The 14,027-nt window shown below is 49.3% G+C and overlaps 1 protein-coding gene across 1 annotated transcript; it reads left to right on the top strand.

Moving 5' to 3' along the window:
• Nucleotides 1–6,204: 6,204 nt before the first annotated feature.
• LOC140910045 (vasotocin-neurophysin VT) lies at nucleotides 6,205–13,505 on the top strand. Its single transcript, XM_073340158.1, has 3 exons — nucleotides 6,205–6,396; nucleotides 12,027–12,228; nucleotides 13,194–13,505. Exons 1-3 carry the CDS (start codon nucleotides 6,205–6,207, stop codon nucleotides 13,355–13,357), a joined length of 558 nt encoding a protein of 185 aa, XP_073196259.1. The 3' UTR covers nucleotides 13,358–13,505.
• The last annotated feature ends 522 nt before the right edge of the window (nucleotides 13,506–14,027 follow it).

The raw sequence follows: 14,027 nt of genomic DNA, 5'->3' as shown, positions 1-14,027 counted from the left end.
CTTTTGAAAGTTCTGTCAGTTCCTTGGAGCAGTGGCTCTCAACCTTTCCCGAAGCCGGTACCCCTTTCAGGAGGCTGATTTGTTGTGCACACCCCAAGTTTCACCTCACTTAAAAACTTCTTGCTTCCAAAATCAGACATAACAATACAAACGTATCCCTCCCAGCACACTTGTACTGAAAGTGCTGACTTTCTCATTTTGACCATAGAACTAATGGATTGGAATATAAATATTATACTGATAGTTCAGGATGATACTTGAGCCTGTTTTTCATTTCTGAGCCTTGTCTGAAGCCCAAGCGACAGGACTGAAGCCCGAGCCCCAGGCAGCAGTAAAGATGCTTGTAGCTAAGTTTTGAGGGGGTCCCCTGTGGCATGGAGCCCCAGGCAATTGCCTTGCTTGCCAGTAGGGTGACCAGATGTCCCTGTTTTATAGGGACGGTCCTGATATTTGGGGCTTTTTCTTATATAGGCGCCAATTACTCCCCACCCCGTCCTGATTTTTCACACTTGCTATCTGGTCACCCTGCTTGCCAGTCCCAATGCCAGCCGTGCACTTGCAATCTCCTTAAACCTGTCACGTGACCTCCCTCTTGGGGCTGCAACCCCGCCAGGTTGAGAAACCCTGATCTACATGAGTTGAGTACCCCCTGGAAGACCTTTGTGTAACCCCAGGGGTACATGTACCCCTGGTTGAGAATGACTGCCTTGGCAAATGCTACCTCTGTGTGTGTGGGCGGGGGGGGGGGGGGGGGAAAAGGCAGAGCCTCAGCTGGTGTGAACTGGCCAGTGGAGGCTTTGGAGCACAGAATCCGGTGTTGGAGCCACACCAGGCAATGTAAATGCTGCACGCATGCCAATCAATCAGGAAGCAGAAGAACACAGGCTGGCGCATAGTAGAATACATGTACTAGCATTGAGAATGTATGCGGCGCTTTTCACTTGTAGCATTCCAAATGATTTACAGCGAGGGGGAGACACTGTTATGTCTGTTTCAAAGGCAGGGAAACTGAAGCACAGAGCTGTCAGAGCAAGTTATGGCCAGAGCTGAAAATATAGCTAGGTTTCCTGATTCCCCACTTCAGGCCTTACCCATTGGATCATACTGCCTCCCCAGTCCACACTTAGAGCCCTTTGCCGTCCTGAACTAACTCATCACAGCAAACCTCTGTGGTAGAGACATAAAGGTCCAGGGAGGAGCTACACACAGGGTGTGGGGTTAGAAAGCACAGCAGGTTGATAGGCAGCCTAGGAACGGATCCAGCGAAGGACCTACTTGTCTGAGTGTTTGTCCTTGCGTTAGGTATGCATATGCTCCCCACCCCTGTACTGTTAAAGTGTCTCACAATCTTTAATGCATTTAGCTACATAGCACCTTGTGCTGGGGGGGCCGGGCTTTTCGCCCCATTGTACAGATGGGGCCTTGAGACACAGGGCGAGACTAAGGTCTAGCTTTTGAATGGTATTTAGGTGTTGCAGTCAACATTGCAACAGCTCACGCTGCTTTAGGGGCGTCATATGTAAAAGGGATTTAGGAACATAGGCGCCTAAATCCTATTGATGGTCAGTACTGACATTCATGTAAAAACCCAAGCCTCAGTGACTGGCCAAAGTGACATAGGAAGTTTGTGGATGAGGAGGGTGTTGAACTCAGAGCTCGTCAGTTGTGGGGGAGGGCCCCTAACCCCTGACCCTGCCTTCCTCAGTGTCATGGGGATGACGGGAGAGGGGTGTGTGGTCTGTCATGCTTTGGCTCACCTTGCCCTGCCCATAGTCTCACCAGAGGGGGTTGGGAGGCGTTTTGCCGATATCAGATTATCTTGCCGCAGCCGCCCTGACAGCGGCCCAGAGGGCAGGTCTCCTCCCCCAGGGCAGGGGATGGTTTCCATATGAGATGCCAATTCCAAGCCCCACTTCTCCAGTGAGCCTTTTCACCTGTCTAGAGCCTCCATCTTTGGGCTAAGGCTGGGGCTGTCCAAGGGTCCAGGGATGCTGAGGTGCGATGGCGTGGGGGTCATCGCCTGAGGGGGGGGGGCCGAGGTAAAGCTCAGCACTAGTGCAGTGCTTGCAGATGGCTGCCCATGGGGGTGGGCAGTATGCCCTGGCTGGGTGGGCGAATGAGTGTCAGTGTGTATGGTGGGGGGAGGGAATGCTGTGTTGTCCCGTCTCTGGGGTGTTGCTGCGTCAAACCGTTCCAGGGGTTATTGGGACAGTGGCGTGGGTGGGGCAGGAGAAGGTGTGTCTCTGACTGTGCCCAGATGTCCTTCATCACCCAGCAAGGTATCTAACACCCCCTGCCAGCCCCCCTTGGTCATGGATAAAGCAGGGGGGGATGAATGTGTGAGAACAGTATGAGCTAGTGGCTAAGCCAGCCAAGCGTGGGTGGCTGCTGGCTTTGGTGATGAGTGACGGCGACTGACTTCAGAGGGGCCACGCCATCAGCGGCTGGCTCACACCCTGCAAGCAGCAAGAGGGGAGGGGTTGAACAGGGCTTGGAGAGAGGCTGCAATGTGGAGGCGAATGTTCGGGGGGCGAGAACTCACGTAAGTCAACAGAAGTGCTTCTTTCCGAGGCAGAGCTGAACCTCGGCGCTGGGGCTAGGGCCCCTCTATTACAGTAGGACCCAGAGGGCACGGGCCCCATTGCCGTGAGTAATGTAAAGCTACAGCGTGACAGCCAGCTTGTGCCCCAAAGACCTTCCAGCCTAAGCGTGGGTTGCTCTCATTGGACAGCTGGGAACGGAGGCGCAGAGCTGCGAAATGAACCAAGAGCGTCCCCATTCCCGAGCCAGCACTTTACCCACCCACCCACACTGGTCTCTGGAAGAGTCACACTGTTCCCCACCTTCAACTGGCCTCTTTATCATATTTGCCTTAAAAAGCCTCACGATCCCTTCATAAGAGCCTCCAGAGGAGGCCCTGGCCCTACTCAGCTTTCATGCTGCCCTCTGAGTCCCAGGGCTAGACAGTGCCTTCACCATCCAAAGTCCACACCACCGGCTCTGGCTCGTAACCAAGCGGGACCCAGGATTGGCCGTACCACACTCTCCAAACCAGTCCCCTAGGAAGGAACCAGCACATCAGCTGCTCATGGGCTGCTCTGTAAAAAGAGCAGGACTCTGTATTACACACACATATGTATGCCAGAGCAGCCCACAGCTGACATGTGGAAAAAGGGCTTCTGTTGTTGTCTCTGCTGGTCACAGCCTGGGTTGGACCCAGGTGCAAGCCAGGAGTTCCCCTCCCTCAGAGGCCAGGCCTCTTCTGACCTCAACCCAGAGCACTGAGGTAGCTAGGTCTCCCATTGCATCTATCACCATGGTAGCTGCATCCTCACACACAGGAGAGCGAGGAATGTAACGACATCATTCAAGCTGCTCCATGCTCGTCTTCTCTGCAATGTGCTTGGATGAGCTGGATCGGTCCCCGTCCCTCAGTCTCTCCACATGCTGTATGACTAGAATATTGCTGGGAGCATTGACTAGAATTCCACAAACCCAGTGAAAGTCAGCTGTGTCTTTGTGCTTCTGTTCCTGGGTGGCTAGTGATTTATTTGTGAATCTCCTGGGGTTTGAAGCTGGAGGTTAAGAAGATATTTATAACTAGCACCCCCTATTATTAAGATTGCCCAACACTTCCCATAGTAAGACCCTGTTTTCAGTTGCTTATAACTTTGCCAAACTTTTACTGTTTGGGCTGAAATTTTCCATGCACCATGTCTGCCAGGCTTCCCACTTCAGGCATCTGAATTGAAAGCAAGGGGACTGTCTCTCCTGTGCCCATGATGCTCTCTCTGCTGGGCCCAGGCAGTGTGGAGGAGGAAGCTGCCTGATTCAAATGCAGAGGGAACAGGAACCAAACCTGCATGGGGGGAGAGCAGACTCATGAGCATCATAGTGGGAGAATGGGATTGGAGGTTGACAGGGAGGAGGACATGGGGAGACTGGGAGATGAGGGAGGGAGGGAAAGTAGGATGGATGGTTGGGCAAGGAGACTGGGAGCAGTCCAGGAAGCCAGTGGTAGGGAAGAGACATGACTGGGGCAGAGACAGGTTGGAGGGGATGGGAACCTTAATTTTGGCATTTCCTAACTTTGGAGTGCTTGACTTTGCAACATTAATGTCCTCAACATTGTGTGTAATTATATAGCTCTACACACAAAGAGCAAGCAAGCAAGCAATAATGCAAACCACAGCAAAATGTACACATGATGAGAGGGACGACTAGACATGGAATTGTAATATGGAGGCTGGATCATACCTGAGGTCTCTCTAATTCAGTATCCTCTTTCCCACAGTGGCCAATAGCAGAACAAAACATTATTTGGGGCTGGGAAGTTACTCAGCCTTTAGAGATAGAGGGAAGACTGACGACGTACCAAAAACCACCCGTGACAATGTTTTTGCCCCATCAGGCATTGGGAGCTTAACCCAGAATTCCAGTGGGCAGCAGGGACTGTGGGATAGCTACTTACAATGCACCACTCCGTAAATCGATGCTAGCCACGGTATTGAGGATGCACTCCACCAACCTACTGTGCTTAGTGGGGGCATACACAATCGACTGTATCAAATCGCTTTCTAAAGATCAACTTCTGTAAAATCGACCTAATTGCGTAGTGTAGACATACCCTAAGTGCCTTATTCATATAAGTCAATGGGAGTTTATCCTGACTAATGATTTTGGGATTTACCCCAGAGAGGTAATTGCTGTGGCTTCTCCCTCCTCACCTTGCTACAACTAAACTACCAGGCAGAAACAAAAGGCACAAGTCTTGTTGCAATGTGGTAAATGTTCCCCGCACAGCAGAAAAGCTTCAGGAGAACAGTCTGGTCTGGTAGTTAAGTGCACTGGAATGAGACTCAGGCGAGCTGGGTCCTATTCCTGGCTCTGTTGTGTTGGACAAGTTTGTGTGTCTGTTTCTTTCTGTCTTGTTTATTTCAATTGTAAACTCTTGGGTGCAGGGCCTGTCTCTCACTATGTTTGTACAGCACCTAGCACAATGGAGCCCCAGGCTAGCAATCATTAATATACGCGAGCGTGAGCTAGCATTGTTAGAAAAAAGGGACAGCTTCATGCCAGGGTTAATGGCATGTGGCTCAAGTTTAACCTCAATTGTGGATGCCTTTGATAGTCACCTAACTGTTTATACAGCACGAGTGGTGTGGCAGGGGCTTCAGAGGCAGGTGTGAAAGCAATGGGCCTGATTCTCCACTGCCTTGCACCTTCCTCCATCCTTTACACCTGTGCAATGGGAGGGCAAAGCGTTGGCGTTGAGCCCACGCTGGGCACAGGTGTGAACGGCTGTGCAGGGTGAAGCTGGTGAACAAAACCCAGAGAGCCTGATTCTGAGCTTGCCTGCGTGGAACTCAGAAGCAGCCCCACCCTGGCGAACCAGGCTCGGTGAGACCGGAAGCGTTCACAATGTGAAGACCCAATCTGGGTTACGTGGGCAAGGCTTACTCACCTGAGTAAGGGGCAGCAGGACTAAGCCCTCAATAAGCAGAACCCATAAACTACGCCAGCAAATGCATCCCACAATACATTTTATATCTGGAGCCTCAACTGCCCTCTGCGTCCGCTGTCTGCCTCCAGGTTTCTAGACGGGGCCAGCACCGTATTACTGCAATTGGTGTATCCCAAAGAGGAAAAGGCCTTTTACCCTTAGGAGTCAATAAGCTGTGTGAGTGGGATGCTCAGCTGGTGTAAGTCGACACAGCGCCAACGATTTCAGTTACACCGGTTGTAGATTTGGCCCCACGTGCCGCTCCGGAGGAAATGGCTGGGGCCGGTTCTCCTTGTGTTCCCAGGATGATCCATTGGCATCAGTGGAGTCACTCTGGAATAGCACAGGGGTGAGTGAGGTCAGAATCAGACCCAGACACCCAAGCCCCCCCATCCCCACCCTGCTACCCCTCCCCCCCCAAACCTGTTCCTAGGTTCCCTGCTGGGATTTCGCATTGGGCTGGAAGGAAGAATTATTCATCAGCACCCAGCTAAGTCTCAGAGGAGCTGTTGAGCCCAGTCTGGCTGTTTGTGCTTCTGCACTGAATCACCTCAATTACAGGATTTACTTTGAGTCTAGTTTGGGAAAGAGGTTTAAAAAAAAAAGCCCCCTCCCCCTGGCAGTGGTGACAAAGGCCAAGAAAGGCGTTACGTCGGCACCAGGAGGGGTATAAATAGGCAGCTGGTCCAGAAAGGAGCCAGATGCAAACAGGAGGCTGGAAAGCAAACAAAGCTTCTCTCTGTGCATGTGAGAGCCTGGCGCCCCCCTTCAAGATGCCCGAAACCTCGCTTCCAGTCCCCTTCCTCTGTCTTCTCGCCTTGTCTTCAGCCTGCTACATCCAGAACTGCCCTCGAGGAGGAAAGAGAGCCTTGCCCAACACAGAGCTCAGACAGGTACGAGAGGGGCTACTTGCGGTGTGCGTGGGGTGGGGTGGGACTAATTCTTCACTGTGTGGTGAACTGTGTTCCCATACAGTGTGTGTGTGTGTGTGTGTGAGTGAGTGTACTTCAATACTCTGGGCACAAGGGACTGTCTTCCAGTCCTGGGTGTGTTCAGCAAACTCCTATGTGGAGACTCTATTCGAGTTCTGGGTGTGAGAGGGACAGGGGCAAACTCCTCGCTGGCTGGCAGCTAGATTCAGCTCATTGGCCTGAAGCTCAGACTGGCATTTTCTAAAGCTCCTAGTTCTTGCTCCAACTTGCTTCCTTTACAGAAATGAACTTACATTGCTTTGAGCAAAGGTGCTTTGTATTGACGCTTCTTAGAGACGGGGGGGGGGGAATCTCTATTTAGATTTAGGAAAGGTGCCTCTAAGTCCCCCTACCCTTGGCCCCTACTTGGAAGCTGCAGAGAGAAAAGCTAGGGAGAAAAATAGGGAGCCAGTCCTTAAATCGACTGAAATTCTTTGGACTGGGAAACTGGAGGCGATGGGAGGGAAGTGGTAAAATGATGGGCACTTCACTGGAACTGGGGCTGTGCCTCCTAAAGAGGAACAGCAGACATTCGTGATTTCCTTCTGCCACCTAACACCCTTTTAATGCAAGCTTGTTCCACAAACTTTAATAGTTCTTTTGGCTTGTGGTTAAAGAACAGAATGTTTGCTCTGTTGCTAGTTGTAACAGCCTCAGTAATGCACTCGCAGAGAGAGGACATCTGAAGCCCATTTGAAGAGCCAAATCCTCAGCTGGTGTAAATCATCTTCAATAGAGCATGACAACACCAGCTAAGGATCTGACCCCCAAGAACCCAGGACTTGTATTTTCTTGTGGAAAGTGAACAGATGAAATTTCTTTTAAGTTACAGACCTTCCAATGTACTTAGGGTGAAATCCTGGCCCCACTCTGGTCAATGGACATTTTGCCGTTGACTTCAACGCAGTCTGGATGTCACCCTCAATGCAAATGTGACGTACCAATAATGTATTTAGGGTAATTTCAGAAGAAAGGCTATATCATAAAAGTAATAGCACCAGTGCATTTGAAACACACATTGATTTACATGAGGCACTACTGTGTTACTTTCTTAAACCATTTCAGTCGTATCGTAGCAAAGTGTTTGACACCATTTCATTTCGGTTCTACCACATTTTGAGCAGATCTGAACACAACAGTTACCTGAGAAATTTATATATCAATTTGTAGGCATGCAGGTTAGAACAAGAGGATTTAAAATAACCAGAGTTAATGGGATTGTCTCTTCCTATTGTGGCTGACTTGATTTTTAGACAACGTCTCTGATGTATGGTAGCTTGTCCACCTATGGAAAGTTGGTCCCAAAAGTGTTTGGGCCATTAAAGAACCTAACAAATTAAGCACCATGGACAGAGCCACTGTGCTAACCAATTAGAGCCTGTGATCAGCTTTTTAAACCAGTTCCTTCTGATCAAAATTTGAATGCAAACATCTCTAGACCACAATTTAATTTTACATTTCAATAGGATGCACTGTGGCTGACTTTAGACTGATGTGGCTTCTAAGTGTAATTACTAAGGTTAAGATTTTGTCACAGTTATTTTTAGTAAAACTCACAGACAGGATGTGGGCAATAAACAAACATTCATGGAAGCCCACAATCTATCTATGATTTTTACTAAAAATAGGGGGGGAGCGGACCGGGGGTGGAAGAGACTACCGGCGCCAGCCCCATTGGCGACAGCGGTGGCTGACAGCTGCAGGCCCCTTGTCATCCCAAGTCATGGGGCTGAAGCTGAAGCAGAAAATGTCATGGAGATCGCTGAAAGTCACCGAATCCGTGACCTCCGTGACAAAATCTTATCCTTAGTAATTACTTTCCCCTGTGGTTTGTGCATAGTCACGATCCCACTGCTGGTGGGCAGTTATTAAATGAGGGGACCTTTGACACAGAGATACACAGCATGGGCCTGTATTGCCTCCCATCACTGAGTAGCCTTTCCCTTTTATCCTGAAGAGAGTGTGCAAAATATAGCCCCTTCATATAACAGTCCACAGTAAGCTTCCTACGCTAACTGTGAGCTGGAGCTATATGGATTATAGAGCACAGGAGTTAATAATAATGCCTGGCTCTTATGTATCACTCATCAGCAGCAGATCTCAAAGTGCTTTACAAAGGAGGGCACGGTCATTATTCCCATTTTACAGATGGGGAAACTGAGGCACAGAAAGGTGACATGACCCACTCAAGGTTATCTACCAGGCCAGTGGCAGAGCCAGGAACTGAATCCAGGACTTCTGAGGCCCAGTCCAGTGCTCTAGGCAACCAGCCCACACAGACTTGTTCCCTACTGAACACACCCTACCCTTCTCTCCTGGCTAAATCTGACCGGTAGTGATCAATGGCTCCATGTCTAGTTGGCAGCCGGTATCAAGTGGAGTGCCCCAAGGGTCGGTTCTCAGGCCAGTTTTGTTCAATATCTTCATAAATGATCTGGAGGATGGTGTGGATTGCACCCTCAGCAAGTTTGCAGATGACACTAAACTGGGAGGAGAGGTAGATATGCTGGAGGGTAGGGATAGGATACAGAGGGAACTAGACAAATTAGAGGATTGGGCCAAAAGAAATCTGATGAGGTTCAACAAGGACAAGTGCAGAGTCCTGCACTTAGGACGGAAGAATTCCAGGCACCGCTACAGACTAGGGACCGAATGGCTAGGCAGCAGTTCTGCAGAAAAGGACCTAGGGGTTACAGTGGACGAGAAGTTGGATATGAGTCAACAGTGTGCCCTTGTTGCCAAGAAGGCCAATGGCATTTTGGGCTGTATACGTAGGGGCATTGCCAGCAGATCGAGGGACGTGATCGTTCCCCTTTATTCGACATTGGTGAGGCCTCATCTGGAGTACTGTGTCCAGTTTTGGGCCCCACACTACAAGAAGGATGTGGAAAAATTGGAAAGCGTCCAGCGGAGGACAACAAAAATGATTAGGGGACTGGAACACATGAGTTATGAAGAGAGGCTGAGGGAGCTGGGATTGTTTAGTCTGCGGAAGAGAAGAATGAGGGGGGATTTGATAGCTGCTTTCAACTACCTGAAAGAGGGTTCGAAGAGGATGGATCTAGACTGTTCTCAGTGGTAGCGGATGACATAACAAGGAGTAATGGTCTCAAGTTGCAGTGGGGGAGGTTTAGGTTGGATATTAGGAAAAACTTTTTCACTAGGAGGGTGGTGAAACACTGGAATGTGTTACCTAGGGAGGTGGTGGAATCTCCTTCCTTAGAAGTTTTTAAGGTCAGGCTTGACAAAGCCCTGGCTGGGATGATTTAGTTGGGGATTGGTCCCGCTTTGAGCAGATGACCTCCTGAGGTCCCTTCCAACCCTGATATTCTATGATTCTATGATGGAGAGGCTACCCCTTCCCTTAGGAAGCAATTGCAGAGCCAAAGTGAGCTTTCTGTTAGGCTGTTTTATTTGCTATTCATCTTAAGTCCTCTCTTCTCTCATATGGCTAATAAGAACATCCAGTATTAAAATACTTAATGACATACATTGTGAAAGGGATACTAACCCCCATACTGCAGGGGTTAAGCCAATCTCTAGGAAAGACTAGAAGGAGCCCTAATGCAGGGGGCAGCTTATCTCACATCTGCCTAGTATGGGGCTCTTGCACCTTCTTCTGAAGCATCTGGTACTGGCTATGGTCAGAGCCTGGATACTGGGCTGGATGGACCCTGGGTCTGATCCAATCTGGCAGTTCCTATGTTCTTTCTTAATGTGACCCCATCACTTCTAGCTATTCCCCTTTGTACTATCCTAAGTAATTCCTCTCACCCGCTTGAATGTAATGACCCCCATCCCTCCCAGAGGTCATCAGCCAGGTTGCAACCCAGACCTTCAGCACGACAACACTGATCTCTAGCACTTGAGCTAAAGGGATAACTCTGTTACTGTTAATAGCAGTAGGTTGTTATCCTCCAGTGGGTGGACACACACGCACACACAAAATGCACTGTGCTAGGATTGGTTACACTGACCTCTTTCAATGTTTGTAGAATCATGCTTACCTTCCCACCCTTAGTCACTGCTTAGCCAGACTACCCATATTTAACCCTTTCCCTCTTTCTTTCCAAGACTGTCCCTCCAGCCCCCGCTCACTTTTTGCTGCTCTTCTTTGAACTGCTTCTAATTAATTAATATATTTCTGTTACTGAGGTGGCCAGAACTGAATGCTCTATTCCATTGGTGGTCTCAGCAGAGCTGTACGGAAAAGAGCACTTGTACCTCTTTACCCCATAAACAAACGTATTGAAAATTCTAGTGGGGAGGAAATTCCCTTGACTAGGAAGTTCTAAACATGGGAGCAGAATTGATGTAGCCCTGAAAGCAACATCATTCTACAGCTTGGCTCTAATTCCTTTAAGGGTTGAAGGCATCTTTGCAAGAGAGCCACCACCATCCATGAATGACATTGGCTTCCATATAATATGGTGGAAGGCAAATTGTAGGAGACCTTTAAAACAAGACTGAACAAAAGGAGGCACAATCTGGCATTGCCAACAAGGGAAAGAGCAGACAATCCAGTAGGCCATTTCTGTCTCCTGGTTTTTGGACAAAAACCATGACTGCTAATGCCAAGTGCTTATCTAAACCGCTGGGAGCCACAGAATATTTAAACCCCTCCACTTACTTCCAGGGTTTGAGAGAGTGAATAAGCTCATCCTTCTGCTCAAAAAAATAAGTTAACTTATAGCATCATCTTCCATGGAAAGATCTGAACCCAGCTGCTATTCTATCAACTGAAAATGATTGTCCCCTACATTGGTAACCTTACAGGGATGTGTCCTCCATTGAGAAAGCTGCATTTTACTTCAGGGGAGGACGAATATTATGCTTAAAGTATTTGTTGGTTTTATAAATACCTGATGAGGTAGGTATATATGGCTCAGTTCACCCACTATTGAAATGCAGATATCTAGTAAATGGAATAAGTGCCCAGATACTGCAGTGATGGGCATGGGATACAAACATGAAGGGGTGGAGGGAGTTTGTTAACAGCACAGCACCTAAAGCAGAATATCAGCTCCAATTGAAGCTGCAGGGGGCGCTCAGGGAGGCAGGATGTAATTAACTGGGTGCAGTTCTTCGGGACACACCCACTCTTATGGGCTCTTTCATTGCATAGCGGCCTTGCCTGCAACAGGTGGAGAGGGAGAGGGAAAATGTGTGACCATGCAGCTGGTTTTAGGGTTGATCTCAAAGACCCAGTCCTGCCTCCTAGCTCAGGTTAAACACCTGCTGAAGGATTTGGCCCATAAAATCAGCTAAGAATTAACCGCCATTCAACACAATGGGAATTTTGCCATTTATTTCAATGGGGAGCAGGACCTGGCTCACAACCTTCAGACCTGGCTCACTGGTTATAACAGTGTCCCATTCATGCACCTGATTCTCCTGGCTGGTTACTCCATGGACTCACCTCTGATTCCCAGCGGTGAGATCAGGCCCCGTGCTTATACCATGCATGAGGGGTTTCGCTGTTCCCTGAGAATGAGCCTCCCCCCATTCCCCATGCAGCCCCTGGCAGGCTGATCTGTCTCCTGTCTTCCCAGTGCATACCCTGTGGCCCCGGGAACAGAGGGAACTGCTTTGGCCCCAACATCTGCTGCGGAGAGGAGCTCGGCTGCTACGTGGGCACTTCCGAAACCCTGCGCTGCGTGGAAGAAAACTACCTGCCTTCCCCTTGCGAGGCCGGCGGGAAAGCCTGCAGCTCAGGAGGGAGATGCGCTGCTCCCGGCGTTTGCTGCAATGATGGTAATAGAGGTGTACCCCCCTACCCAGAACAAATACAATGGAGAGAGGAGGCACCTCAAATAGTAACAGCCTTTACTTAGTGGATCATCTCCTCTCCTGGGTACTGCACTGGCCCCGTTTCTGTAGTAGCTGAGCCCCTCACAATGTTTAATGTACTTATCCTCATAACACCCTACTCTGTGATGTAAGGAAGTGCTGTTAGCCCCACTTAGAGATGGGGAATTGGCCACCGTCAGCAGCAGGATAATGAAAGAGATGGTATGATCCAGAATGTCAGCTACTTGACTCTTGGATTGGACCATTTCTGGAAATACAAGTAACAATAATGGACCAAACCTGCCTGACATCTTTAGTTTTTGCTCAGTCATGAATCAGGACAAACTCCTATTGACTTCCCCGGTGGGGCGGAGGGGTTGCTGAGTAACTGACCTCAATGGGCATTTTGCAGGAGTAAGGATTTGACTCAACACAAAAGCCTATGGCTTATATGACACTTTCTATCTTCAAAGCTCTTTACAAGCATTAACTAAAGAGCTCACCAGACTCAAAGGTAGGGTTGTAAAAGTATTACTATAATCCCGATCTCCCAGATGGGGAAACTGGTTTGCCCAAGTCTACATAGCATGTCAATGTCAGAGCTAAGATTACAACTCAGGAATTTCGGGTTCCCCACTTCCAACCTCCATTTGTAATGTATTTGCTGGCAATATGTTATTCATCCACGATGTCTCTGTTTGCTGTAGTGAGTTCCAGACAGGTTGTGGTCTCTGGTAAACAAGGGAGACAAAGCTGGAACATAAGCTCCGTGGAAGTCTTCTTGTGGCTGTAGGTGTAGCTTTTCTGTTTAATAAGTCCCTTCTGTTTAAGAAAGTACATGGAATCACAGCCTATGACACCAGTCCTTGGAACCCACTGCTTCATGTAACATCAGTGATAACACTTTGGTTTCTTTTCTTGTGTCAAAGAGAGCTGCACCATGGATACCATTTGCCTGGATGACGATAGTGACAGAAGTCGAGAGCCCTCAGAGAAGAACCTGACTGTGCTGGATGGCTCGGCGAGTGACCTCCTGCTCAAGCTGATGCATTTGGCGAACAGGCAGCAACAGGGGAAGCACCAGTTCTACTGAGGGAAAGAAGCAAGATCAGAGATGAGTCTAACAGCGAGTATGTTGCTTACATGCCGCAGCACCTCAGAAAACCCTTACGAGATGTAAAGGAACAGCCCTTTGAGAGCATTGTAAATATGTGGCCAATAAAGTCTTTTATTGCACTGTGCTATTCAACTTTGTCCTGTGTCATTTGCACTGAAGTCTTCGGCACCAGGGGCTAGATCTGCAAGAGCTCAGGACTTTGGGTGCAGAGCTCATTTGAAGATCTGCCCATCAATGTCACAGCAGGAGCTGAGCTCTTTAGAGAAGCTGGGGGGCGCTGAGCACTCAGCAATCTGGCCCTCTACGGCTCAGCAGCCCCTCCTCATTCAGTGGAGGGGAGAAGGAGCACCACATGTGACATCACTATTCAGATCTTCCAAAAGCCTTTGCCAAGTTCCCCCGGCTAAGAGAGGCAGCAGACAGTTCAGATGTACACTGCAGGCAGAAACCAGACCTCACGGGGTACAAACCTTCAGCAGCCCCCCCCCCCCCCCCCCGGAGCACTGACTTAGAGGATCACTCCTGGCAGCACAGGAGTTTCCCAGAAGACTCCCATGGGAGTTCTGTCTGAGGACAATTCTGCACAGTTTGGGGTGTCTGATGGAAGCACCCCCGCAGGGCAGGCTAGCTGCAGAGAGTGGTGTGG

Source organism: Lepidochelys kempii, chromosome 4 (genome assembly GCF_965140285.1).
Source record: "Lepidochelys kempii isolate rLepKem1 chromosome 4, rLepKem1.hap1, whole genome shotgun sequence".
NCBI lineage: Eukaryota > Metazoa > Chordata > Testudines > Cheloniidae > Lepidochelys > Lepidochelys kempii.
Note: the sequence above shows the minus strand (reverse complement) of the source record. Positions and strands in the feature narration are given on the sequence as shown.

Coding starts and splice junctions, on each gene's coding strand:
- LOC140910045 (XM_073340158.1), top strand. CDS start 6,205: ATGCAAACAGGAGGCTGGAAAGCAAACAAAGCTTCTCTCTGTGCATGT. Junction 6,397..12,026: donor CCAACACAGAGCTCAGACAG/GTACGAGAGGGG, acceptor CTGTCTTCCCAG/TGCATACCCTGTGGCCCCGG. Junction 12,229..13,193: donor CGGCGTTTGCTGCAATGATG/GTAATAGAGGTG, acceptor CTTGTGTCAAAG/AGAGCTGCACCATGGATACC.